The 27,562-nt window shown below is 44.9% G+C and overlaps 2 protein-coding genes across 2 annotated transcripts; one reads left to right on the plus strand and one right to left on the minus strand.

The window, feature by feature from the left end:
• C5H2orf68 (chromosome 5 C2orf68 homolog) lies at nucleotides 1-10,401 on the minus strand. The gene is made up of 4 exons (XM_077262670.1): nucleotides 10,268-10,401; nucleotides 6,121-6,236; nucleotides 4,241-4,386; nucleotides 1-521 (listed from the first exon to the last, which is right to left on the minus strand). The coding sequence occupies exons 1-4, from the start codon at nucleotides 10,366-10,368 to the stop codon at nucleotides 399-401; spliced, it is 486 nt and encodes a 161-aa protein (XP_077118785.1). The 5' UTR covers nucleotides 10,369-10,401; the 3' UTR covers nucleotides 1-398.
• On the plus strand, nucleotides 10,396-27,511 carry USP39 (ubiquitin specific peptidase 39). Its single transcript, XM_077262669.1, has 13 exons — nucleotides 10,396-10,706; nucleotides 14,740-14,815; nucleotides 15,330-15,424; nucleotides 15,502-15,638; nucleotides 18,153-18,305; nucleotides 18,510-18,735; nucleotides 19,775-19,849; nucleotides 22,278-22,345; nucleotides 22,938-23,126; nucleotides 24,190-24,332; nucleotides 24,623-24,758; nucleotides 25,840-25,926; nucleotides 26,927-27,511. Exons 1-13 carry the CDS (start codon nucleotides 10,637-10,639, stop codon nucleotides 26,972-26,974), a joined length of 1,503 nt encoding a protein of 500 aa, XP_077118784.1. The 5' UTR covers nucleotides 10,396-10,636; the 3' UTR covers nucleotides 26,975-27,511.
• The last annotated feature ends 51 nt before the right edge of the window (nucleotides 27,512-27,562 follow it).

Raw genomic sequence — 27,562 nt, forward strand, 5'->3', positions numbered from 1 at the left:
TAGCACTGGGAAAGTTTTTATTTTTGTGCATTTTCTGTCACAGGTCAGATATGTCCAATAGATGCAGGTTCCCACCGCTGAGCAATTTTGGAAATAGAAAAACTTAAAAACTTGAATTCAACAACACAAACCAATGTATCACTCTTCAGGAAACCGTCGGACCATGTAAGGTACTACAGTGCCGATTCCCCCCACACTTCCTAAATCATACGGGGGTCTTACTCCCAGAGCAGTAAATGAGACATAACACAGGCGCCCCCTCATTACTGGCACGGCGGGAACGGCTCATACAGGTTCTCCGGCTCCTCGGTATATCCAACTCCATCGTTCGCCCAATACTGGAGAATACGGCGGTGTCCACACAGGAATAACCAGGCCCCAATGATGGGGGAGGGGATTCAGCGATGCACACTCCTTTTGGCGATTTCCTCTTGAATCCGTCTTTTCAGAGCCTCCTTCATTCTGGTCTCCAGTTGGTTCTCTACTGAGATTTTTGTCGCAATCTGCTCAGCGTCATCATCCTGCATCAGATGGAACGTAAAAAAAAATGGAAGGCATGTAAATGCATGGTCGTCGGTGTCGGTGTGCAATAATGTAGCAGTGCTCAGCTCTAGAAGGCAATATATAGAATATTCTATGTGTTTAGAGCAGGAACCGGCAGAGATTACTACATTATCTGGTCTGCAGTTTGACATTATGGTTTGGCTTTTATCCTAGACTCGTTGAAGGGTCGATACTGACTTTTAGGATAGCTACTTACAATAGGTGGCGCTAGAGTTCAAGTCCTCCTCATCTCTGAAGAGGAAATTTACATATTCTTCACACACATGACAAGGTATATTGTAAGGTCAAAACCCAAGACAGAAACAAAATGAAAATATACCCTGCTGTAAGTAAAGCAATGGTGCATAGAAATAACATAGGAAACTTACTAAATACTGGTTTTGATTAAAACAAAAGCTTAAAGGCCATCCCACCAGCGACAAGGTGACCCCAGCTGGGATGGTCCTAACCTCTAGGACTTAGTGCAGGTAAGGATGTGACCTTCCTTTCTTTGAGCACGGCATTACGTTTATATAGCTTCCCATTGGTGGGTGTCTGTAGTAGTGTACCGATCCTGCTCCGCCCTTATTCACATTAACCCCTTAACGACCAGGGGTATTTGCGTTTAGGTTTTTTTGCTCCCCTTCTTCCCAAAGCCATAACTTTTTTATTTCTTTGGTCAAAATGGCCATGTGAGGGCTTGTTTTTTGTGGGGCGAGTTGTACTTTTGAACGACACCATTGGTTTTAACATATCGTGTACTGGAAAACGGGAAAAAAAAAAAATCAAATTGCGGTGAAATTGCAAAAAAAGTGCAATCCCACAGTTGTTTTTTGCTTGGCTTTTTTACTACGTTCACTAAATGCTAAAACTGACCTGCCATTATGATTCTCCAGGTCATTACAAGTTCATAGACACCAAACATGTCTAGGTTATTTTTTTATCTACCATATATACTTGAGTATAAACCGACGCGAGTATAAGCCGACCCCCCTAATTTTGCCACAAAAAACTGGGAAAACTTAATGACTCGAGTATAAGCCTAGAGCGGGAAATGCAGCAGCTACCGGTAAATGTCAAAAGTAAAAATAGATACCAATAAAAGTAAAATTAATTGAGACATCAGTAGGTTAAGTGTTTTTGAATATCCATATTGAATCAGGAGCCCCATACAATCCTGCATAAAGGTTAATAATGGCCCCATAAGATGCTCCATAGACACATTTGCCCAATATAGTGCTGCACAAATGTTGATTATGGCCCCATAAGATGCTCCATACAGACACTTGCCCCATTTTCTGTTGCTGCGATAAAAAAAAAACAAAAAAACAAAAAAAAACACATACTCACCTCTCGTCGCTCAGGTCCCCTGACTTCGTTCCGGCGCCGCTCCATCTTCAGTGTCTTCTCCACTGATGTTCAGGCAGAGGGAGCGCACTAACCACGTCATCGCGCCCTCTGACCTCAGCGTCACTGCAGAAGACGCTGAAGACGGAGCGGCGCCGGAACGTGGAGCAGGTGAATATCGCGCAGCGCTCCCCTGCCGACCCCTGGGTATGACTCGAGTATGAGCCGAGAGGGGGACTTTCAGCCCAAAAAGGGCTGAAAATCTCGGCTTATACTCGAGTATATACGGTAAGTGGTGAAAAAAAATCCAAACTTTAAAAAAAAAAAAAAAACAATTGCGCCATTTTCCGATGCCTGTAGCGTCTCCATTTTTCGAGATGTCGGGTTAGGTGAGGGCTTATGTTTTGCGTGCCAAGCTGAATTTTTAATGATACCATTTTGGTGCAGATACGTTCTTTTGATCGCCTGTTATTGCATTTTAATGCAATATCTTACGGCGACCAAAAAAACATAATTCTAGGGTTTTGACATTTTTTCTCGCTACATTGTTTAGCGATCAGGTTAATTCATTTTTTATTGATAGATCGGGCAATTCTGAATGCGGCGATACCAAATATGTGTATGTTTAATTTTCTTTTTTTTTTTTTGGTTTTATTTTGAATGGGGCAAAAGGTGGTGATTTAAACTTTTTTATATTTTTAAAAACTTTTTAAATTTTTTTACTTTTTGCGTGCTTAAATAGTCTCGAAGCGGCCATAACCTGATAGGCTCTGCTGCATACAGGCGATGATCAGTTCGCTATGAGCGCCGGCCACCGGGCAGCGCTCATAGAAATCCGGCAGTGACAACCATAGAGGTCTGCAGGAGACCTGTAGGTGTCATGCCAACTCAACACGTGACGGGGTCACCAATGGGTGGATTTCCAGAGTGCTTGCCGGAAGCGCATGTTAAATGCCTCTGTCCAAGTTTGACAGTGGCATTTAAAGGATTAACAGCCGCGGGAGGATCGCGATTCCTCCCGCGGCTGTTAGGGGCACATGTCAGCTGTTCAAAACAGCTGACTTGTGCCGGAAAAGATGTGGGCTCAGCGCCGGAACCCACATCAAATGGAGGGTGTCCAACATTGGCGTACTATTACGCCCGATGTCAGAAAGGGGTTAAGGTCATTTTTGCAACATGGTGAGGTTTGAATACGAGAGATTAGGACCATCCTGATTGGAACACCTTGTTGCTGGTGGGATGGCTTTTACATTTTTTTTTTTTTTTTTAAATCAAGAACATTGTTTACAAAGTTCCCTATGTTATATATATGCACTATTACACTTTACTTACAGCAGGGTATGTGCTCATTTTGTTTGTCTTGGGTTTTGTCTGTTTGATGGCCACAGTGTGAACGTGCTCCTACACGTTGCATGTAAACCAACTTACACTCCAGTCCTTTTTTTCGGTTCTGTATATTGGAACGTCACTTAAACTGCTGCTATACCTGATCAGACTGGGGCTCATTTACCAAAGCAATCAAAACCTTTAGACAATGTAAACGTAGAATAGATCATCTTAATCCCTCAAGGGCGCAACCAATTTCACTTTTTTCCTCCTCTTCTTCTAAGAGCCATACATATTTTATTTTTTTTTTCCCCACCAACAACCGTTTGAGGGCTTATTTTTTATTAATTTTTCATTGTAGGTCATGTTCACTTTACTACATAATGTACTGAAAAATGGGGAGAAAAATTCCAAGTGGGGTGAAAAAAGAGCGCAATTCCATCATTGATTTTTTTTTTTAATTTTTATGGAGTTCAATGTGCGTTAAAAAATACCTTTAATAAAAAAATGTAAAAAATAAATCTAATGCAGGGCACTAAAACAAAAAAAAAAAAATTATTTTCCCTCCAGTTAAGGGGGCAGTCTGCCTTTCCCGGCTTCGCTGTGCAGCCCCAGAATGCTGCTGTATGGAGAAAAAAAGAATGAGAAAGGAAATGGAGGGTCTTCTCCACAATGGGGATGATTACCCCTTAGATTTCAGCAATATGATAGTTGATCCTAGAGCTCATGAAGTCGGCCAACAAATTCCTGCTGTCCTTATCTTTTATGGAGGGCAGCATATGGACACACACGGCAATAATATGTATATAGGTCTATAGCAATCCGCACATAATAATCAGTACAGGATAATGCCAGTGGGGAAACTCAAAGTTCATAGGCCCCAACGCAAAATCTCCACCAACATGGATCCTTATTAGTACTGGGTCTTCTCATATGGGCCAGAAGGACCTTGTGGGCCCTCCTCGGCTCTATGGCCCCTGCACCCGCTGTGGTCCCACCCATGGATACTTCATACGACACCCACCTCATATACCACAACAGATGTGACTTCGCCTCCGTCTGCCTCAAACTCCAAGCAGAAGAGTTGATTTGCCGGGTTCTCGGGGTCGGTACTGGAGTCGCTGTCGGTCAGGTCATCATCCGCCCGATCGGTAGTGCGGCCCGGCCTCTCTGAGGGAAGGGATGATACACATTACTGCTAAATTATCAGCTGGTCGCTTCCCAAAACTGTCTGCAGTGATTGGCACCAGAACATAGGGGGCAGTATAGGTTCAAGAAAAATGTCCGAATTTACTAAGAAATGCCCCAAACCTCTGGTCTACTGTAATCGGCACCAAACACGGTCTCATAATGCCAATGTGATAAAACTGGGGCTTTTAAGACAGGCTAGTCTACGTTTGCATCATCTTTATTAATTCAGCCCAAATCTGAGGTGTAAAGTCCAGAAAGAGCGGCCATGTGCGCTCACGAAGAACATTCTAGGACTTGTGTCCCTCATTATTAAGAGGTTTCCCCCTCTTTAGTCACCAACAGCCGCAGCCTTTCTCCCTCCAGCTTATTCCCCCTTCACCACTCCACAGACTTCTATACTCAGTAATCTGATCCCTCACCGCAGACAGATTTGTAGACAGATTTGAGTAGTTTTTAAGAACAGGAAACAAGAAAAAAAAAGCGATTGATAATAAGAAAAAGAACCATACTGCTTAATAAGATATATATTACAAAGTTTTTTATATCTTTACTTGCAATATTGATTTATATATATGTAGATAAAGGGTTGTCCAGTCAGAAGATATTAATGACCTACACCTACGACAAGTCAAAAATATCAGATTGGCACCACTAACGGATCAGCCAGCCGGCAGATGTAACCACATGGGACGGAGCACTGTGTAGCGTCCGCTGCCGAGTGCTGCAGAGCGGCTCCTATAAGAATATAAGCTGCCCTGCGGTACTTGGCGGTGGCTTGTCAGCAAATGTTCATGCGTTAACATCCAGCTTCCATAGACGATTACAGGTGACTGGTGGGGCAGCCGGGTTTGGAACCCCCCACAGATCCAATATTGATGACCTGGTCCAGGGATAAGTCATCAATATCCTCTGACTGGACAATCCCTTTAATGTTTAAAGTAGCAGTTCTCCTGGCTTATCTTACCAATTTCAGTGCAACTCAAAAAAAATGGCTGGGTTATGAGACATGTATCAGATGGACTAGCCCTTTGGTTATGCTATTGCTCGAATTATTATATTATTCGAGCACGTGAAAACACTCGATGAGCCACTGAGCATGCTGAGATAACACCTTATTTGAGCACGATCGCTCGTGACTAGTAGTCACTTTTCAGACCCAGGGTGGAGGGTCACTTTAAATACTGATCACACAGCTTCAGGATGGGCCACTAGTTTGTGAACCCTAAGACCATCACTGATCGTCAGAATTTAGGGTTGGTGGTAACCGGTCCTGTACTGCACTAAAATTGGCCAGTGCTACAATACCTGGCACAGCCAATACCATTCACATGCATAATGCAGTGGGCCAGGCCCCGCTAATCAGGTTTTGATGGTTACCCATTAATGGCTTATACATGTACTGCTGATTAGTGGGGTCCAGGTCCTGGGACCCCCACTAATGGCTGAAAACACAGCTCTGAAGCACCCACCTCTACAAGCAGAAGAGCGCAGCTCCTGCATGAGCACAGGGCGGGTATGGGTCCGTCCATCGCTCCGTGCGTACTCCTGCACAAGCCGGTCTTGTTGCCTGCAGAAGTATTTGCTTCAGAGCAGCGTCCCACTAATCACAACACGGTCATGTATAACATGTCACAAATAATTCCAAATGACAGGTAGACGTTAATACTGAAGGCCCAGAAAACCTCGGAGCGCCCATCTACATACAGCTCTCACCTCGTGGACGGGGGTGGTAGACCTGCAGGTCTGGTTTCCGAGGTCGGGACGGTCCCGGGGTGTGCCTTTTCCTTTGCTTCTCTTTAGCTTGTTTCACCTCCTTATCGTAATCATCTCTCATAAAAGTAAAAAAAAGAAAAAACAACAATCTTATAAAAAATGTACAATAGTCTTGCATGGGTCGGGCAGGGCGAGTAATCAGACATCACATTAACAGAGGGCCAAATACATGGTGTAAGGGATCAGCTCTCTGGTAGGCGCTGGTGCACACACAAGGATTCGGTTCTTTGGTTCAAAACGAACGAGTGGTTTAATACATGTCCATAAACCGTCCAGGTTAACAAAACAAAACAGCATTTTCCAGCACAAAGGGATAACAGTAAATATTCCTTTTAGAGGTACGAGCTCACCCATTCAGACACACACAGCTTGTCAAGATCTGACCAATACCAACAGAGGTGTTTCCACTTCTACTCCAAGACACTGACTGAGGAAGCCCACTTATAGAGCCCACTCCAAATCCTGAAACTGGAGGTAAAGGAACGGCCAGGCCCACCCAACTCTTTGGCTGTTCCTAAAACCCGGACCCATTAAAAAGCACTATACATGTTGGAGCCTATTTCTCTGGGTCCTACATCACCGAATCTTGGCACCTCGTCGACACATACAGTCCTAGCCAAAAGTGTTGCATCCTTAAAAGTTTTCCAGAAAATTAAGTATTTCTCCCACCAAATGATTGCAATTACACATTTTGGTATAGATATGTTTATTTCCTTTGTGTGCATTGGAGCGCAAAAAAAAAAAAAAAAGAGAAAAAAGGCAAGGACATCATTTCACACAATGGGCAGGATAAAATTGTTGACACCCTTCAGAAATTGTGGGTAAACAACTTTGTTTCAAGCATGTGATGCTCATTCAAACTCACCTGTGGCAAGTAACAGGTGTGGGCAATATGAAAATCACATTGTAAACCAGATAAAAAGGGGAGGTTGACTAAAACTTTGCATTGTGTGTCTGTGTGCCACACTAAGCATGGAGAACAGAAATATGAGAACTGTGAGGACTTAAGAATCAAAATTGTTGAACAATATCAACAATCTCATGGTTACAAGTCCATCTGCAGAGATCTTGATATTCCTTTGTGCACGGTGCGCAATATAATTAAGAAGTTTACAACCCATGGCACTGTAGCTAATCTCCCTGGAAGTGGACGGCAAATAAACATTGATGAAAGGTTGCAATACAGGATAGTCTGGATGGTGGGTAAGCAGCCCCAATCAAGTTCTAGAGAAATTCAAGCTGTCCTACAAACTCAGGGGGCATCAGTGTCAGCGCAAACTATCCGTAAACTTTTCAAATAAACGCCATGGCAAGAGATCCAGGAGGTCCCCACTGCTGACACTGCGACATAAAAAAGCTAGTCTGCAGTTTGCCAAAATGCACGTGAGCAAGCCAAAATTATTTTGGGTAAGCGTCTTGTGGACAGATGAGACCAAGGCAGAGCTTTTTTGGTAAAGCACATCATCCTCCTGTTTACTTAAAACAGAATGAGAAAAGAACAATACCTACAGTCAAATATGGTGGAGGTTCAAAGATGTTTTGAAGTGTTTTGCTGCCTCTGTCACTCAGAGCCTTGACTGTGTGCAAGGCATCAAGAACTCTAAAGATTACCAACAGATTCGCAATGTAGTGACCAGTGTTATAAAGCTGGGTTTGCGTCCTAGGTCATGGGTCTTCCAGTAGGACAATGACTCCAAACATACTTCAAGAAGCTCTCAGAAATGGATGGAAACAAAGTGCTGGAGAGATCTGAAGTGACAGCAATGAGTCCAGATCTAAATCCCACTGATCGCCTGTGTTTTTGTTGTTGTTCCAATACACACAAAAATGAACCCCCACTTGCCACAGCCACAGGGCAAGTGGGAAGAGCTGGGCAAAGCGCAAATTTGCATGTAATAGGTGCATCTATTCTGGGGTGGCTGCAGGCTGCTAATTTTAGGCTTGGGGGGGGGGGGGGGGCAAATATCCATGGCCCCTTAGCAGCCTGAGAATACCAGCCCCCAGCTGTCTGCTTTAGCTTGGCTGGTTTTCAAAAATAAGGGGGACTCTATGCCATTTTTTAAAATGATTTATTTAAATAATTAAAAAAAACAGCATGTGGACCCCTCTATACTTGACAACCAGCCATGATAAATGTGACCCCACATTTTGCATTATTATTTATTAATTTATACTGCAGGCTGATGAATACTCCCATCAGCAGTGTCTGCTCTAGCTGTTATTAGCGGCAACAGGCATAGGCTGATAGGAGGAGTAGTCTCATTAGCCGACACCTCTGTGACTGAAGGTACACATCTTACTGCTGGTCACAGCTGCTTACTAGAACTCTCTGACCGGAGGTAATGATCTTTTCACCGATCAGAGCCGGCAGTGCCTACTGTCTCGTACAGGGCCCCCTATACTGCTCTCACACAGGGCCCCCATATACTGCTCTCGCACAGGGGCCCCTATACTGCTCTCGCACAGGGGCCCCTATACTGCTCTCGCACAGGGGCCCCTATACTGCTCTCGCACAGGGGCCCCTATACTGCTCTCGCACAGGGGCCCCTATACTGCTCTCGCACAGGGGCCCCTATACTGCTCTCGCACAGGGGCCCCTATACTGCTCTCGCACAGGGGCCCATATACTGCTCTCGTACAGGGGCCCCTATACTGCTCTCGTACAGGGGCCCCTATACTGCTCTCGTACAGGGGCCCCTATACTGCTCTCGTACAGGGGCCCCTATACTGCTCTTGTACAGGGCCCAAATACTGCTCTTGCACAGGGCCCCTATACTGCTCTCGCACAGGGGCCCCTATACTTCTCTCGCACAGGGGCCCCTATACTGCTCTCGCACAGGGCCCCATATACTGCTCTCGTACAGGGGCCCCTATACTGCTCTTGCACAGGGCCCCTATACTGCTCTCGTACAGGGGCCCCTATACTGCTCTTGTACAGGGCCCAAATACTGCTCTTGCACAGGGCCCCTATACTGCTCTCGCACAGGGCCCCCATATACTGCTCTTGCACAGGGCCCCAATACTGCTCTCGTACAGGGCCCCTATACTGCTCTCGCACAGGGGCCCCTATACTGCTCTCGCACAGGGCCCCTATACTGCTCTCGCACAGGGCCCCTATACTGCTCTCGCACAGGGCCCCCATATACTGCTCTTGCACAGGGCCCCTATACTGCTCTCGTACAGGGGCCCCTATACTGCTCTTGTACAGGGCCCCTATACTGCTCTTGCACAGGGGCCCCTATACTGCTCTTGCACAGGGGCCCCTATACTGCTCTCGCACAGGGCCCCTATACTGCTCTCGCACAGGGCCCCATATACTGCTCTTGTACAGGGCCCCTATACTGCTCTCGCACAGGGGCCCCTATACTGCTCTCGCACAGGGCCCCTATACTGCTCTCGCACAGGGCCCCCATATACTGCTCTTGTACAGGGCCCCTATACTGCTCTTGCACAGGGGCCCCTATACTGCTCTCGCACAGGGCCCCTATACTGCTCTCGCACAGGGCCCCCATATACTGCTCTTGTACAGGGCCCCTATACTGCTCTTGCACAGGGCCCCTATACTGCTCTTGCACAGGGCCCCTATACTGCTCTTGCACAGGGCCCCTATACTGCTCTTGCACAGGGGCCTCTATACTGCTCTCGCACAGGGCCCCCATATACTGCTCTTGTACAGGGCCCCTATACTGCTCTTGTACAGGGCCCCTATACTGCTCTTGCACAGGGCCCCTATACTGCTCTTGTACAGGGCCCCTATACTGCTCTCACACAGGGCCCCTATACTGCTCTTGTACAGGGCCCATATACTGCTCTTGCACAGGGGTCTTTTCTGTCTGATCCCCCCTACCCCAGAGATCAGCAGCGTCCTCACCAGACAGGCGTTGTCATGGTGACACAAGAAGTCATTGTCTTTGTATCTTTTCATTTTCCTTTATGTTTGCGCATGGGATATGGGGATCTGGGGAGCTTAAAAACTGCTAAATATTGCACCTCACTGGAACATCTGTACACTGTGTAGTGAGAGGACTACAACTCCCAGCATGCCCCTCCGCCAATAGCGTAAGCACAATGACACCGAGTCGCTCACCGAGCTTTCTGGTTCCGCCGGATGTGATGAACGAACCCATGATTCATGTCCAGCCGTCCGCCGGGCCCCGCTCTCACCCGCGACTCCGCTTCTTCCTCCATCCCCCTCCGATCACTGGCGGTCGCGGAATCTCCAAATCCCCTTTCTATGCGGTTTAATTCTCCTTCTTGCTGATTGGCTGGCAGAACTCAAAGATGATTGGTGTCCGGGTAAAAAGTTACACAGACGGAACCAATGAGAGACCAGAATTTGACTGCGTGTCAAGCCTCGCTCTAGTTCTGCATCGACCAATCAATGAGCTCTGTACTAAGGGGGCGGGGCGTTTTGTAGATTCGAGGCTCGGTACGCAACGGTGGCGGTGTGAGAAAAATGAACGTGGAGAAACGGCTTAAACGTGAAGCGGAGGAGAACGTGGAGGAAGGGGCTTCGGCGGCTGTAGGTGTGTACACTGGGATTATGATTCGGGCTGTAGATACGTGCTGTTCGCTGGCATCTAGCCGATCTAAATTACATCAACCAATAAGCTATCGGCTTTCATTTTCTATGCTGTTGTGCACATATGCAAGCCGACCTGTGATTGGTTGTTCTGGTCATGTGATAAACAACATGGCTGCTTACACTGCCCCACTCTTTACTGTGGGGGCAACCTGTGTTACTGGTGGGCACCTTACTGCAGACTGTAGGAGCTGAGTAATGAGGCCCCATAACTAAGAGTCTAGACATCATATCTGCTCACTATAAGAAGCTGTGGCGAGAATGGAATTCTTAAAGAAGCCGTCAACCTCCTCCTCCCGTCAAAGGCTGTATCCTCCTAATATATTGCCGTCCTCACATTATACAGCACTGTGCACTTACAATTGCTCATTTTGCCTTTCTACCCAGATAATTCTTCTCTTTTCTCTGCTCTATGTAGAAACAGGAAGTCTCTTGTCCCTGAATTTATCATTTCCCCTCTTCACCTCCCCATTCCAGGGACTTTTGCAGTGACTTATGACTCATGCAGGTAAAATTAACCTCCTGTTTCTACATGGAGCTAAGAAGGATTCAGCTAATCAGTTATTAATCAGGTGATGTCATGGACCTAATGGAAAAGAGAAGGAACTGGGTAGAAGGGAAAATGAGCAATTGTAAAAACACAGTGCTATATAATATGATGAGGGCAGCTTCTGTAAATGGCATCCATTCAGATCAATAAGTGACTATGTAATACTCAGTCATACCAAATACCCCAGAGCAGGACACGTGCTTTAGAGCAGATCCACCATTTTTTATAATAGAAGGGGAACCAGCAGCATGATGGTAAAGATGGAAACAGCTTGTCCTGATGGGACAATTCCTACTCTAGGGAAAAAATTGTGATTAATCCCCCCCTGATCAGTGGTGCTCAGCTATCAAAGCAACCTGGGCTTCCATAACCCCTCAGCAGTGCCACAGGCTGATCGCCTCCATGCCACGCCGCATTGGTGCAGTAATTGATGCAAAAGGAGCCCCGACCAAATATTGAGTGCATTTACTGAACATACATTTCAGTAGGCCAACATTTCTGATTTTAAAATCATTTTTCAAGCTGATGTTATAAAGTATTCTAATTTACTGAGATAATGACTTTTGGGTTTTCATTGGCTGTAAGCCATAATCATCAACATGTGGGTCATTCCATGTCAAGTGAACCAATGATTTTTACCACTATATTTTTAATTCTTTTGAGATTTTGTTATTTGGTAATAGTTTGTCAGAGAATGCAAAATGTGAAGAAGAAAAAAATTCTAGATTTTTTTTTTTTTTTTTTATTGATTTTCAAAGTTCGGAAAAAGTGCGAATTTCGGTGTTGCCTGCCTTTACATTTCTCCCCATAACTCAGGCTAGAAAAGAGATAGAGAAACAAAATAAACACCATTCTACTCAGAACTGTACAGGCTTTCACCAGATATGTCACAATAGTATCTTTGATAATATTTTACCTATGCGAACGCAAGCGCAAAACTTTAAAACGCATTTCCGAAAAAAAACGTTTAATTTAAAAATTTCAAAAACTGCACATGTGCCTGCTATGCTCCTATTCACATCTGTACCAAAATACAAGCTGGGATCGTGATGGGATCATATTTTAAAAAATAAAACTATTACAGAGTCAGTTCAAAAATCTTGATTTCAGATCTGCTCAGCTTGTGGTCTAACAGTGTGAGGTCTGTATTTAGCAAATAATCCATGATTGCTAGATATTACGGTATTATTTATTATGTTACAGAGTATTAGAAGCAGGAGAGGACAGAGGAGAAGCTTTGTTAGGGCTGAGGATGACCAGGGGTAGACGGTGACTACAGAGCAGATGACAGGCCGGCAGCTCGGGCCGTATTCACACCAAATCTTATCACCCAGGCAACTCCTCAAATGGAGGGAGAAAAATATTCTTAACATCCAGTTCATGTGTTGTACAAACCAGGACTACAAAGAGGAGGAGGAGAGTTTGTTATATCGGTTACAGGAAGCAGAACCCATCACAGGGACTCAGCAATACCGGACTGTCATCCCATGTAGTGGAAATAAAGACCGTGACGTCCATGACGTGGTAGAAGGCGGCACAAGATTAGCAATGGATGACACAACTGGCTATGTGACCTGTGAATATGATCGGCGCTGGTGGCCGCTACTGGACTCTCCAAAGATTGTGAAAATGAAGACGTAGAAGTGACTTTTCTGCACCTTCTGGTCCAGCGCCGTCGTTTGTGTATCCAAGAAAATCAGACATTGTAAAAGTGAACAAAAAACAGATATAACTCAGGTGGAGCCGAGCACCATGACAGGCGCACATACTCACACAGAAGGAAACGGCCATTGCTAGTGAGCGCTTATGGACAAGATGACATTTCACCCACTAGAAGGGACACATTGATGATAACAGGCCAGTGTAAAAACCTATTAATTGTTTGATTAGTCTATATTTTATAGAACGAGGATTTAACTACTGGACTATTCTTCTTAAACACTTCAGAAATGACATGTTTAGTGATATAGTAGAAAAAAAATTGTTCCATGTATAAATAGGTGGTAGAAATATTGGTTCTTTTAATCTTGTTTTTAACATATAATTAGGATCAGACTGTATTTAGAAAACCACACTTGAGGATGTGATCACCTTTTATCTTTTGGCTTGTTCAATGCATTCAGGTTGAAAATGCTGAGCAAGTAGTTATGATGATTAAGGGTACTTTCACACTGGCGTTTTTTGTCCTCCGTCGCAATGCGTCGTTTTGGTCAAAAAACGCATCCTGCAAAAGTGCTTGCAGGATGCGTTTTTTCTCCATAGACTAACATTGGCGACGCATTGACACACGTCGCAACTGTCGTGCGACGGTTGCGTCGTGTTGTGGCGGACCGTCGGCAGCAAAAAACGTTGCTTGCAACGTTTTTTGGTACGTTGGAAACGTCTTTTCCGACCGCACATGCGCGGCCGGAACTCCGCCCCCTCCTCCCCGCACCTCACAATGGGGCAGCGGATGCGCTGAAAATCTGCATCCGCTGCACCCGTTGTGCAGCGCAAACAACGCTAGCGTCGGTACGTCGGCGCGACGCACTGCGACGGGCCGAGTACGATGCTAGTGTGAAAGTAGCCTAAGATGCATTTATTCTGGCACTTTGTTTTTTGTGTTTCTTTATTGTTACATATAAATGTTGAATGCAGTAAGTTGTAATTTGAAAAGAAAAAAGGAAGAAACTCACACAAACATAAAATCAGATGATTCAAGGCTTAAAAAAAAAATACAAATGTGATAGATCCCAAGTTGAATCCCTGTACAAATGTAAACAAGGACACAAGTAACACACATGCATGTTTTCACAATTTTAAAACATACGTTTTTTTCAGAATTGCGCATCAAAATTTTTAATTTGATTTCTCCAAAACAAAATATAAAGAAACATAGTCTTGTGACATATCAAATGAAAGCCGGTACCGTTCTGAGAAAAATGATGCCTCTCCCACCTCTATATCTTAATTCTAGCCCGAGATATGATACAAAATGTAAAGCCATACCAGGCCAAAATCCATGCTTTTTCAAAACTTTAAAAATCTGTAAAAAATTAACTGATGAAGAAAAAAATTCTAAACTTTTAATTTGTAATTAACTAAAGTTGTACTTCATAAAAACAAAAAATAAAAAAAATCTAAAGACGTAAGGTAAAAAAAATATTCATATTTGGATCACTTGATATGGAATGACCCATTAACTGAAATAAACACTTGAAATAGATCACTCTGTTTGTAATGACTCTATATAATGAGTTTCATATTTTGTAATGAAGAACTGAAATAAATGAACTTTTTGATGATATTCTAATTTAGTGAGAAGCCCGTTTATCTGACACAATCTTCTAATTAAGTGTCTCAGTACAGACTCCTCAGAGATCATTGTCATTGATTTCTATAACGCTTCCTGTACATGAACAGTAAATCCCTATGTTATATCTTTCAGTTAAAGCCAAGTACATTCGCTATGAGCAGAAGGATCGGCGCAGCAGGCATTGCCCATATCTGGACACCATCAACAGGTCAGTATTAGGCTGCACTCTCACATCCGTGTGCAACGTCTGAGTGCAGTCTGATGATTTTTTTTTTTATTTTATTTTTTTTGTTATTTATTTATTTTGTTTGTCAATTCAGTTTTCTTAGCATAGATTAGATTTATTCCAACATCAGTTGAAATCCTAGATCCGGGAGGCTCGGAGCAGGTCCTATTCTGATCGACCTTGTTTGTCAGAATTGGCCCTTAAAGTCTGAGGATCCTGGAGACACAGATACAAATCAGAAGGTTTCTGATGTCTTGTCAATCTGTTTATCAATTAGAATGATAACGTGTGACCGTCAGGGGGCCTTGGAATCCATCACAGGTTTTCAGTGGAAAAAGAAAACTTATTTGACTAAGATGACACCCGAGAAAAAATTAGTTTTATTTTTCTCATGTAGTAACTCTCGTAGTTGTGTGACTGGTCCCTTACAGTGAGAAGGATGGACTGGTAATGTAGAAGTTTCCGTTCCCACCTTACTCTCTGGCTCTTCTTACAGGAGCGTCTTGGATTTTGACTTTGAGAAGTTGTGCTCTATATCTCTGTCCCACATTAATGCCTACGCCTGCCTGGTGTGCGGGAAGTACTTCCAGGGTAAGTGACCGGCTCCGGCTGATTAGGATCTGACCCAGAGTGTGACCCCCTGAATGTTCTCTCTCCTCCATCCGCAGGTCGGGGGCTGAAGTCTCATGCATACATCCACAGCGTTCAGTTTAGTCACCACGTTTTCCTAAATCTGCACACCCTAATGTTTTATTGTCTGCCCGATAACTACAAAATCATCGACTCCTCCCTGGAAGACATCACGGTACGTGGCTGCAGTGTTGGGAGGATATAAAGGGAGTTTGTCTGTTGGATAGACCCCTTTAATGTGGGGTATCTTACAACTGTTATAGTCCACACCAACATGGAGATAGTGTCCATCCTGGGTTATTGGGGGTCCCTAGCACAATCATCCTTTTCCATTGAGCTCCTTCCTTCCTATGGAGCCCTGAACGGTTTAGAGCAGAGGTCCCCAACGTTTCTGACCTTGAGAGCCACATCCAGCCTTGAGAGAGGGTCGTGAGCCACATTCAGCTCCTGCCCCCCTCACAATAGTGGCAACCAAAGCCCCCATTACAGGCATAATGGTAACCAATAGTGATGAGCGAATATACTCGTTACTCGAGATTTCTCGAGCATGCTCGGGGGTCCTCCGAGTATTTTTTTAGTGCTCGGAGATTTAGTTTTTCTTGCCGCAGCTGAATGATTTACATCTGTTAGCCAGCATAAGTACATGTGGGGGTTGCCTGGTTGCTAGGGAATCCCCACATGTACTTATGCTGGCTAACACATGTAAATCATTCAGCTGCGGCAAGAAAAACTAAATCTCCGAGCACTAAAAAATACTCGGAGGACCCCCCGAATGTGCTCGAGAAATCTCGAGTAACGAGTATATTCGCTGATCACTAGTAATGACCAATCATCCATTACAGTTGAGCCCTAATTACAGGGGAATATGAAAACATCCATAGTTGCCCCAGTTACAGGGAAATACTAAAGCATTCATAGTTGCCCCAATTCCCGGGAATACGAAAGCATCTATTGGAGCCCCAGATACCGGGGAATACAGCCCCCTGCTGTACCCCACATTGCTGATAGAGTTGATCTAACAGGACCCAGCAGTTCTGACTGCCGGAGACCTGATCCGCTCCTTCTTGATTTCAGGCACTGGTGCACCAGGACCAGGTGCTGTAAATTTACAGCGTCTGACCTCCCCATCTCCACCACACCTACCACCAGGGGGTGCCTTAGTTTTAGGAGCCTTACAAATTGAGTAAAATGGATAAATCACAGACAATATCAAGTATCAGCAGGACAGATGGGAAATGTGTGATAACTGGGTCACAAGAACGAGGGTCCCATCTCCCAGGGAGCCATAGTCTGCGTATGTGAGCACCTCTCCATTAATCTATGGAAGCGGAGGTCAGGCACGCGCTCCACCTTAACCTTAGACTACACATTTCAAACTCTGGCCCATGGGCCATATTGGGCCGGCAGTGTGAAGATATTTGGCACACGACGCTGGGCAGGCGCCTGGCTGGCAGCGCAATTTCAACTCTATCTGCCTTCTGGGTTCCAATACCATTGAAAGCAATGATGAAGGATGGAGAGTCAGCTGAAGCTCCCTCCGCCATCATTCTCCCTCTGCTTCTGGCGTCTCAGCGATGTGGGTGTGATGACGTCATTACAACGCACCCACTGTGCTGAGCAGTGCAGAGGATCAGAAGATGCACTGTAGAGACCGGAGCATCAGGGAGACGTGAGAATTCTTTTTTCTATGTGAGGCCACTGGGTTGTGGGGCCACTATACTGTATGGAGGACTATGCAAGGCCCATTATACTGTATGGAGGACTATTTTGGGCCATTATACTGTATGGAGGACTATGCAGGGGCCACTATACTGTATGGAAGGAAATGCAGGGCCCAGTATACTGTATTGAGGACTATGGGACTATGTAGGGCCACTATACTTTATGGAGGACTATGTAGGGCCACTATACTGTATGGAGGACTATGTGGGGCCACTATACTGTATGGAGGACTATGCAGGGTCCATTATACTGTATGGAAGACTGTTTGTGGTCATTATACTGTATGGAGGACTTTTTGGGGTCTGTTTTACTGTGTGGAGATTACAGTTGGGGAATCATATTGTGATGGGGTGTCCATACTTTGCCGAGGGGGGGGGGGGTAGGTACAAAAGGGTCATCATACCTTACGTGTAGAGGAACTCGCTGTGGGGATATGATACTGTGTTTTTTATCATCTTGCTTTATTTGCATTATTAAAGTTTTTTTTATCCTTTGTTATTACAGATTTACGGTAAATTAGGCCGTGGGCCAAATGCTTTTTGCTGCTTTTGCATAACATTCTATTATTCCAATATGCTAAGATCTATTAATTAAAATGTACTTTGTTCGTGGGACAAGCCTTTAAGTTTGTTTCCATATGAAAAGGTTCATTGTTATATTTCATAAAGAAAACCTTCCTCAATTGTAGATATTTTCTTAATAAATATCAAGATTGGTCCACGACTTGGTCCCTCTGTGTATTTAAATATGCAAGTGCTTTGCTTCTCCATTTACACTGGAATTGGGGACCCTTGTTCTTGTGCTCATTGGTGGTCACAAAGATTAGACCCCAGTGATCGTACATTTATTACCTATCCTCCCTCATGCTACCATTTTAACGCGACTGAGCAGAAGTGACCTTTGTAGCCAAAATCCATGGGTCCCACTCCTCCATGATCTGTGCATCACTTTTTCCTTTCTTCCTCAGTACGTATTGAAGCCAACATTCACCAAAGCTCAAATCAATCATCTGGACAAACAAGCCAAGTTGTCCCGGGCGTACGATGGCACCACCTACCTGCCGGGCATCGTGGGCCTCAACAACATCAAAGCTAATGACTACGCCAATGCCGTACTGCAGGTGAGTCTGTGAAATCCTGACTGATGAACTTGTTAGGGCATGCTGGGAGTTGTAGTTATGAAAGAGCAGGAGAACCAACGCCTGGTGTCAGGATCAGTGACTGACATGCGATAAAGGAGAACCGGCTGTCACAGTTGGTATATTATCAGCTTCCACGTTTCTTGATGCTTTGTTTTCATTATATGTTGTGTATATCTATTCTAGGCATTGTCCAATGTTCCCCCGCTGAGAAACTACTTTTTGGAGGAAGAGAACTACCGTGAAATTCAGCGCCCTCCAGGGGACATAATGTTCCTCTTGGTGCAGAGGTTCGGAGAGCTGATGCGTAAATTGTGGAACCCCAGAAACTTTAAGGCGCATGTGTCCCCACATGAGATGCTGCAGGCCGTCGTTCTCTGCAGCAAGAAGAATTTTCAGATCACTAAGCAGGGTGAGTCCGTAGCGCTTGCGTCGGCGGCTGTGAGTCTGTAGCGCTTGCGTCGGCGGCTGTGAGTCCGTAGCGCTTGCGTCGGCGGCTGTGAGTCCGTAGCGCTTGCGTCGGCGGCTGTGAGTCCGTAGCGCTTGCGTCGGCGGCTGTGAGTCCGTAGCGCTTGCGTCGGCGGCTGTGAGTCCGTAGCGCTTGCGTCGGCGGCTGTGAGTCCGTAGCGCTTGCGTCGGCGGCTGTGAGTCCGTAGCGCTTGCGTCGGCGGCTGTGAGTCCGTAGCGCTTGCGTCGGCGGCTGTGAGTCCGTAGCGCTTGCGTCGGCGGCTGTGAGTCCGTAGCGCTTGCGTCGGCGGCTGTGAGTCCGTAGCGCTTGCGTCGGCGGCTGTGAGTCCGTAGCGCTTGCGTCGGCGGCTGTGAGTCCGTAGCGCTTGCGTCGGCGGCTGTGAGTCCGTAGCGCTTGCGTCGGCGGCTGTGAGTCCGTAGCGCTTGCGTCGGCGGCTGTGAGTCCGAAGCGCCTGCGTCGGCGGCTTCTTGTTTGTCCAGATACATTTTAGTTTGACCATGTAGCACATTTTTCTATTCTCTGCGTGACCTGAACCTTCAGCTGTTGCAAGAAATTGGTTTCTATGTTACTAGTAATTATGAAGTCTTCTCAGAGAAGTTGTCCATTCAATTGATTTATGGCAGGGAAAATGCTACATAGAATTGAGCTCGGCCTCCTCTCTCTCTTTCTGCTCATACCTTCAAGTTACGTCATCCCCAGGTTAGATTGTTTTTGACGTTTAATCGCTACGTTGGCCGCTGGGTGCCTGGGCTACGTGGGCCGCTGGGCTACGTGGGCCGCAACACTTTTGAGGACACCAGCCGTAGGTGTTTATTATCCTTGCACTGTGTGAACACTGCTCAGCACCCTAACACGCTCCTGTCCTCTGCATAGAACATACCACGATGGCTCTGACTGGTCCCGGGCCGCGTAGCCTTTAGTGTATAGCATTTGTGATCGGAGCCTTACAGATCCCTTTACTTATTGTTTGTGTGTTTTCTAGGTGATGGCGTCGACTTTCTTTCTTGGTTCTTAAATGCTTTGAACTCTGCTCTCGGCGGCACCAAAAAAAAGAGAAGTAAGTAAATGCTCCTCATACAGTTGGGAAGGGAGTGTAATTTGGCTGAACACATCCCAGGATCTAGGTGGACAATTTTTTTGTGGCTTTTAGTTATTAACCCCTTCATGAAGGGTCCAATTTCTCCCCTTCTTCCCAGAGCCAAATCTTTTATTTTTCTCTCCATATAGACATATGAGGGCTTGTTTTTTTGCGGGATGAGTTGTACTTTTGAATGACACCATTAATTTTATCACAGTGTACTGGAAAATGGGAAAAAATGTTCCAGGTGGGGAGAATTTTTGAAAAATCCCACCCAAATTCTGACATTTTTTGGGGGGAATTTTTTTTACAGTGTACAGTTTGTAGTAAAAAATGTCCTGGCAATATGAATCAGTACAATTACAGTCATACCAAACATGTCCAGTTTTTTTTAATCATTTTAGTAATGTTAACCCCTTAGGGACTTAAATCTGTAATCGTCTGATCGGCCACAGGCTGGGTGTCAAAGGAGCTCTGTAATAACAAGCACAGTGGTCTTCAGCAGACCCCCCGGCTGTCATATCAACCAATTGGCAACCTGCAATCGCGTCCCGTTGGGCTTGTGGAATGACGCACCCCGATGTGCCGCTTTCACAGTTAGACAGCATTTAACAGGTTGACAGTCACGGGATCCACTCCACCCATGATTGTTAGAGGCCGTTCCTGACTGTAACACACAGCCATGATCTGCCGGTTATGGGGCGTGCTCTCCCTGTGCCTGCTTAACAGAAGCAGCGGCTGCAGGGAGAAATTTTAAGTCATATCCTCCCTGCAGCCACTTGTTTCCAGTTATCGGGGCGGTGCGGCGAGCTGGTAGTCGCTGCTCTCAATACAGTGAGTGCACTGTTATCACTCCCCAGCACATCGATTGACGTTCTACTTTGTAGCCTGTCTGACTGTGTGCAGTGCCAGCTGTCAGTCAATATACCGGGGAGAGATTATAGTGCTCTTGCTGTATAGAAGGCGGCTGCAGGGAGGATATTATATCATTTTCTCCTGGTAGCCGAGGGATTTTAAAGCCACTCACATACAGAGTAACCCTATATCTGCAGGAAAATGCTCTTCTGCGACATGACTGGTTCCCTTTAATTAAATATGAAGGGTCTTCTTATCTGACTAGTGAAAAAAAATTAAATAAGAATGGCTCTTATTGTCCATTCCCGGCCTAAAGGGACCATCTGGTGATCCATATCGGTCGTCATAGGTGCTCCTGGTACTGTACAAGTATCTGATATTTTCGGACAACTTTGCCCAACACCTAATCTCAACTGTAGAGAGAACGAAACCACATATTGATTTGTTGTTGTACTGAATCTTGTAAAAAAAAAATGTTTTCTTAAGATATGGGAGAAATGTGCATTGTTCAATGTGATCCTCATTTTCCAAAGTAGTATTTTATGACCTGCGTGATGGTGGACGCTTCCTACATCTAATATCTGATGATGGCTGCTGGCAGGGATCGTCAGACTCTGTGACTTATTCCTCCTCACATTGCACCCCCCGCTGTGGGGGTCTCGGATCATGCTCGCGTCCACCATCACTTCCCCTTACATGCATATTACCCCGGTGATTAGGACTCTTGTCGGGAGACTTCATGCTGGCATCCATCCCCTGCCCAGTGAGACGCAGACATTTTTTTTCACACTACGTGGCCCTTCAAGTCCGCTGGTTATTTTACAAATGAGCGATTGAGCCGAGGAGGACGTTTTCCTCTTTATCTCAGATACGAACTGGTGTTTGTCGTCCTATGACGAGTATGTACGCTAGTCATGTGCTGAGTACAGGGGCAACAACACGACATAAACATTTTTTTTAAAGGGTTAATCTAATCTTCGTAGATGGCTAGTGCTTGTAAAAACGTGCACTTTTGCAATTTACTGCATGTCAAAATTTGTAACCATTCTGAAGATATTAACTGTTTTCTTTTTTTGTTTTAAGCTCATTGCCTAGGAAACCGACCATCGCTGCTGCCCAGCTTGAAAGCACTGCTCTGTAGCTAGCCAGGATTAGGAAGTAACTGTGCACTCCAAAGATCCTGTCCAACTTCAGTACTTACAAGCTCAATGGAAAAGAATTTGTAAGCACTGTGCATGTTCTGCTGTCTGGCAACGGTGGTCGGTCTCCTAGGCAACTAACTGTAAACAAAAGTGTTAATATCTCGACAACGGCTAACAATTTTGACAAGCAGTAAATTGAAGAAAAGCTTCTATTTACAAGTCTTATCTGACAATACCCATGTATGAAGATGGGTCTACACCTTTAAATTAGTCCCAAGACAAAACTGTGGACTTTGGAAGAAAGCTGCCATGCTTTCCTAGCATCTCTCCACGACCTAGAAGGCAATGATGGTTTAGTTTTACATTTCTTTAAACTTGCGCAATTCTGCATATATTTCTAATTTCTGCAGCCATTGTAACAGACGTATTCCAGGGATCGATGCGGATATTCACCAAGAAGCTGCCACATCCTGATCTGGTAAGACACCCGGATACAACATCGAAGATGGAGATTAGTGTCCCTTTAAGAAAATATAAAAATGTTCTACAGGAGAACAATTTTTTCTGTGGATATTGACTTTCCTTTTTCCAAAACACTCAATAAACAAAAAATAGATTGTTTTTTGCCCATTTGGACATAGGACTTTTTCCATCTTGCATAATTACACCACTGTCTGATAAATTAAAGGGGTTTTCCAGCCCAAACTAGTGACCATTTATCCAGTTGTGATAACTATTAGATCCATGAACCCCTACGATCACCAGAATGCCCCCTTATTCCATTAGCTGCATGACAGTTATAGAGATGGTTAATGGAGCTGCAGGGAGCGAGGATGTCAGTGTGGTGGTCCCCTGCTGCAGACCCTCTCCCTGTGTGCCAGAATGACTAGCAGCAGCTCTCCTACTGGCACATAAGAGTCATTCATATGTGAGATTGATGGCCATGTCGATCAATGGCTTCCTTGCAGTACTGCAGTTACCCTGCAGGGGAGCTGTCTGGGAAAATCAGCTGTTTACTGGAGGAATGTGTGACCATCATCTGCTCCATAACTGGCGTCTTCTGCCCACAGCCCGCCGAGGAAAAGGAGGCGCTACTGGAAAACGAGGAGTACCAGGAGAAAACGTTGGAGTCGCCCTTTATGTACCTGACTCTGGACCTTCCCACTGCCCCTCTCTACAAGGACGAGAAGGAGCAGCTCATCATCCCCCAAGTGCCGCTCTTCAGTATCCTGGCCAAGTTTAATGGCATCACAGAAAAGGTATAAAGCAACAAATGGCACCTTACTCTATTGTCTGTAGGCGGCCAATCAGCTGGAGGAACAGAGGTCATCATTACACCCACACCCGGCTTTCACAATACTGGTCGCTTAAAGGGGGCCATATAGGTTATGAGAAAAACATTAAAAAGTAAGAGGAGATGCGATTCTAAGACTTTTCTCCATTATATGTCATTAGTAAATCCGAGAATTTCCCTCAGAATTACAGGGATGTAGGTTTTACTTTCATTTTAACGGACTACAAAATCTAGTGAGATTCTGTTCCCTGGGAGATACCAACTGTGAGGGGGGGGAGGTGATTGTTCACAGCACCAGAATGGTAAATGGGGTCCTGTGCTCAGATCTGGTAGCAATTAGGCTGTTTTGCTGTTTTTTTTGGTCCATAGAATATAATGGGGGGGGGGGGGAAGCAATTTGTGATTTTTTTTTTATTTATTTTTTTATATATAAAGGTATGAGAAAATAGATAAGGTGAATTATTATTTCACTACTCCATCACAATGTGAAGCAAACCAGAAAAAATGTTCTCCATTCAGGAGCATGATGCACAGTATTGTTGTTGATCGCCCATATAGTAAGATGTCCCTTTCTAAAGAGGTAGAGCTGCTTCTAAAGAGGAGGACATAACTGCTTATAAAGGGTTAATCTGCAAAGTATGGAGTCTGGGTTAATCGGAGTATCTCACTACATAGACACACAGAGGGCTGTGACAAAATTCCTTTCTAGCCTTCTCTTCCTTCAGCTCCATAATACACAGGAATCCATCTTACATTGCCCCTGTATAATAAATATAGGTGTGAAGTAAGACACATCTTCCCTGTATTTCCATACTGCACACCGCCACGTGAGTGATATCCTCCAGCTCAGTCGGAACAGTGAGCAGAGAGCCCAATTTAAGCCTTTCTTAAAGGGCCAGTGCCATTATCAACAACTTAGAAATATATATATATATGTATGTATGTGTATGTGTATATATATATATATATATATATATATATATATATATACCTGGCTAGTCACATATTAATCCATTGTGTCTTTACAGGAGTACAAGACCTACAAGGAGAACTTCCTGAAGCGTTTCCAGCTGACCAAGCTGCCTCCGTACCTGATATTCTGTATAAAGCGTTTTACCAAGAACAACTTTTTTGTGGAGAAAAACCCCACTATAGTGAATTTCCCCATCACGTGAGTATCTCCCACCGTACGGTGACCACAGTGCGGTATTATGGCGCTGGATGACTGAGCGGGGCCGTGTATTAATAATGGCGGCTCACTAATGATGGGTGATTGCTTATTCATTGCACGGTGACAGGTGGAGTCTGATCCATCGCCACGGACCACGTTGGAGCTTTTGTGTGTATATTTTACCACGAGGAACATCGCCATTGAATCACTACAGATTTATGTGAAAAGGATGTTTCTGGGTTTTGGTGATTCCCAATGTTGGATTTTTCCCCCTTTATTTGTGTTCCTAGGAACGTGGATCTACGGGAGTATCTGGCGGACGAATGTCAGACTCAGCACAAGAACACCACATATGATCTTATAGCCAACATAGTGCATGATGGGAAACCCAATGAAGGCTCATACCGGATCCACGTTCTCCACCATGTGCGTATACTGTCATTTTCACAGTGTCATGTTGTCACCATTTGCTAAGAACACGCCTTATTAGCACCACGTCTTGTGCAACCAAGGTTGTCATGGAGGTCACCACAACAGTACAGTATTGCAAATTAAACTTCCATAGAAAAACATTAAATGGAATCGGTCAGCAGGATTTTGTTATGTAATCTGAGAGCAGCACGATATAGGGGCAGAGACCCTGATTCCAGAGATATACTGCTTAGTTTACTGGGTGCAACAGTTGTGATAGAATCACTGTTTTCTCTGCTGCAGATCTCAGAATGTTGAGTCCTGTATAACCCCGTCCACACCGCTGATTGGTAACTTAGTGTGCAATCAGTGGTGGGGGTGTGCTTGGACCAGGACGCACGAGACATCTAGTCCTGTAGTGATAATGTCCTGCTGATAAAACACTTGATTGTATTGAAGCAGTAAAACACAGCCTAATGAGTGATACATTTCTGGAATCAGGGTCTCTGCTCCAAAATCATGCTGCTCTCATTGAATAGCAAAAAAAAAAGACCGGCTGACAGATTCCCTTTAAGAAAAAAATTGGTGAAATGGTGAAAAAAAAAAAAAAAATTCTAGTATAGCTTTTTTTTGTTTTGTTTTTTTTTGTTCAGTGAAAATGACTTCATAACGCGATGATTGGGGTCAGCACAATTATATATATTAGTGGTTTTAAAATATTTTTAAAAAATTAGCTTGTGTTGCCATATACTGAGACCCATGACTGTTCTTTTTCTGTCAACGGACCTATGTGAGAAATTACTTTTTTGTGTGCCGGTCAGATGATTTTAATGGTATCATTTTGGGCTGCGTGCAACTATTTGATTACACTTTTTGGGGAAGACAAAATCCATTTTGTCATTTTGACACTTTTTATTTTTTGTAGTTTTATGCCGTTTATCATAAAGGTTATTTTGTATTTTTTGCTACCCAATGAACAGTTTTCTTGTGCGATTGCCCCTCGGCCCTTTATCCACCTTTGTAGCGGCAGCTTTAATTAAAGGGAATCAGGCGGTGATTCAGTATCTGGGTAATTGATTCCGTCCTCTGCATTTAGGGCACCGGGAAATGGTACGAGCTGCAGGACTTGCAAGTCACAGACATCCTGCCGCAGATGATCACCCTGTCGGAGGCCTACATCCAGGTACGTGCGCGGTCACACCGAAGTCGTACTTCAGAAGTGGAGAGGTCTCGTGTCTGAGTGATTTCTCCAGAATGTGGCTCCGCTATCTGGAGAGACTCGAGGAATCGGCACTTCAGGCCACTCCAGAATATATACCAAGAATTGAGCAATAGTTCTTTGCAAAGTGGAAAATGCCTTTCGCCTTGTATTGCAGCCGTCTCATTTACAGATTGCGTCCTCTGATGGAAATCCTAAATGTGGCACTTCTGGGGAGTAAAGGCATGTAAAGGGATAGTCGCATGTTACCACTAATTAAAAATAAAAAATATCAGCGTTCATTGCTCATTGCATAGATCACGGACCATCCTTAGTGTCCAGTTAGAAGTGCGCCATCGCATGCTGTAAAGGGGTTGGTCCGGGCCTTGGGGTACAAGTCTGCAGTCACTCTGCGAGTTAAGCTTATGAAACCTCACATCGCGCATACTGTACACTGTAAGGATTCTCCAGTGCTGGCATTGAAAGCAGGTTGGTTCGTGACTGCAAGTAAGTGATTTACATACATGCAGTCATGTGCCGACTAGACGTGCACAGCCTCCCTTAATGCAAGTGTATTGGGCAAGTCTAGTTGGAATGTTACCATAAGTATGCCAGTCACATGCATGATTGAACGCCCACTATCTGCATCGGAGAATCCCCATAGCACATAGTGCATGCCCTGTGAGAACCTGAAGTCACTCTGAGTTGTACCCAAAGGCTGGACAACCCCTTTAAATCGTTGAAATGCACCAAAACCTATGTACAAATCCGTATCTGAAATCCGTAATCTTCAGCACTCTCCTGTTGTCAAACTACAACTCCCAGCTTCCCGTGATGGCCATAGGCTGCCAGGGAACGGTGTAAGTTGTAGTTTTCCAGCAGCTGCAGCGCCGAAGGTTGTAAGTCCCTGTCCTCTCTTCATCAGATGGCCATCGTAGACTATTAGACGGCTCCTTGGTTATGAGCAGTCATTTCTCATCTACAGATCTGGAAGCGACGAGAAGACGGTGAACAGAACCAGGACGGAGCATGAAGCGCGCACATCTACCGTACAACTATGGAGGTGTAAGGAGAGAGGCGCAGAGGTATCCTGGCAGCCAGACCCCCGTCCCCTACTCACCCGCCTCTCCTCTGCTGCCGTGGCTTTAAAGAAAGAAGTGAACCAGTTTTCCGTGCTGGATCCTGCCCTCCTCCTCTACCTGGAATCCCAGAATATTCAATGTGTGTTCCCAATGCAGGTGACAATGGCGGACCTACCCAAGACCCCCGGGATGTCTCTGCACCTGCGTACCTTGCTGTTGAGCAAAGACTGGACCGTTTTCAGGACGCTTCTTAGTTTCCCGTCATGTGGCTGAAATATTATTTATCAAGGAATCGAAAATATTCCCTAATGAGTAATTACAGGGGGAAACGCCTGAATTCGGAGGGGGTGCGCTGCCCTTATTGTCCCACCGTAGAGGAACCGACGTGATCCCGTGCACAGTGTGACTGTATATATTTGTGTCTAGGAGGAGACATGTTCACATTATATTTTTTGCTGTTTTGAACATTAAACCTGTTTTCTTCCAGACTTTTTTTGCTTCTTTCCCTCCAGTTCAGGAGTCATCCTGAGGTTTCGTTG

The sequence above is a fragment of the Ranitomeya variabilis genome, chromosome 5, assembly GCF_051348905.1.
Source record: "Ranitomeya variabilis isolate aRanVar5 chromosome 5, aRanVar5.hap1, whole genome shotgun sequence".
Taxonomy (NCBI): Eukaryota; Metazoa; Chordata; class Amphibia; order Anura; family Dendrobatidae; genus Ranitomeya; species Ranitomeya variabilis.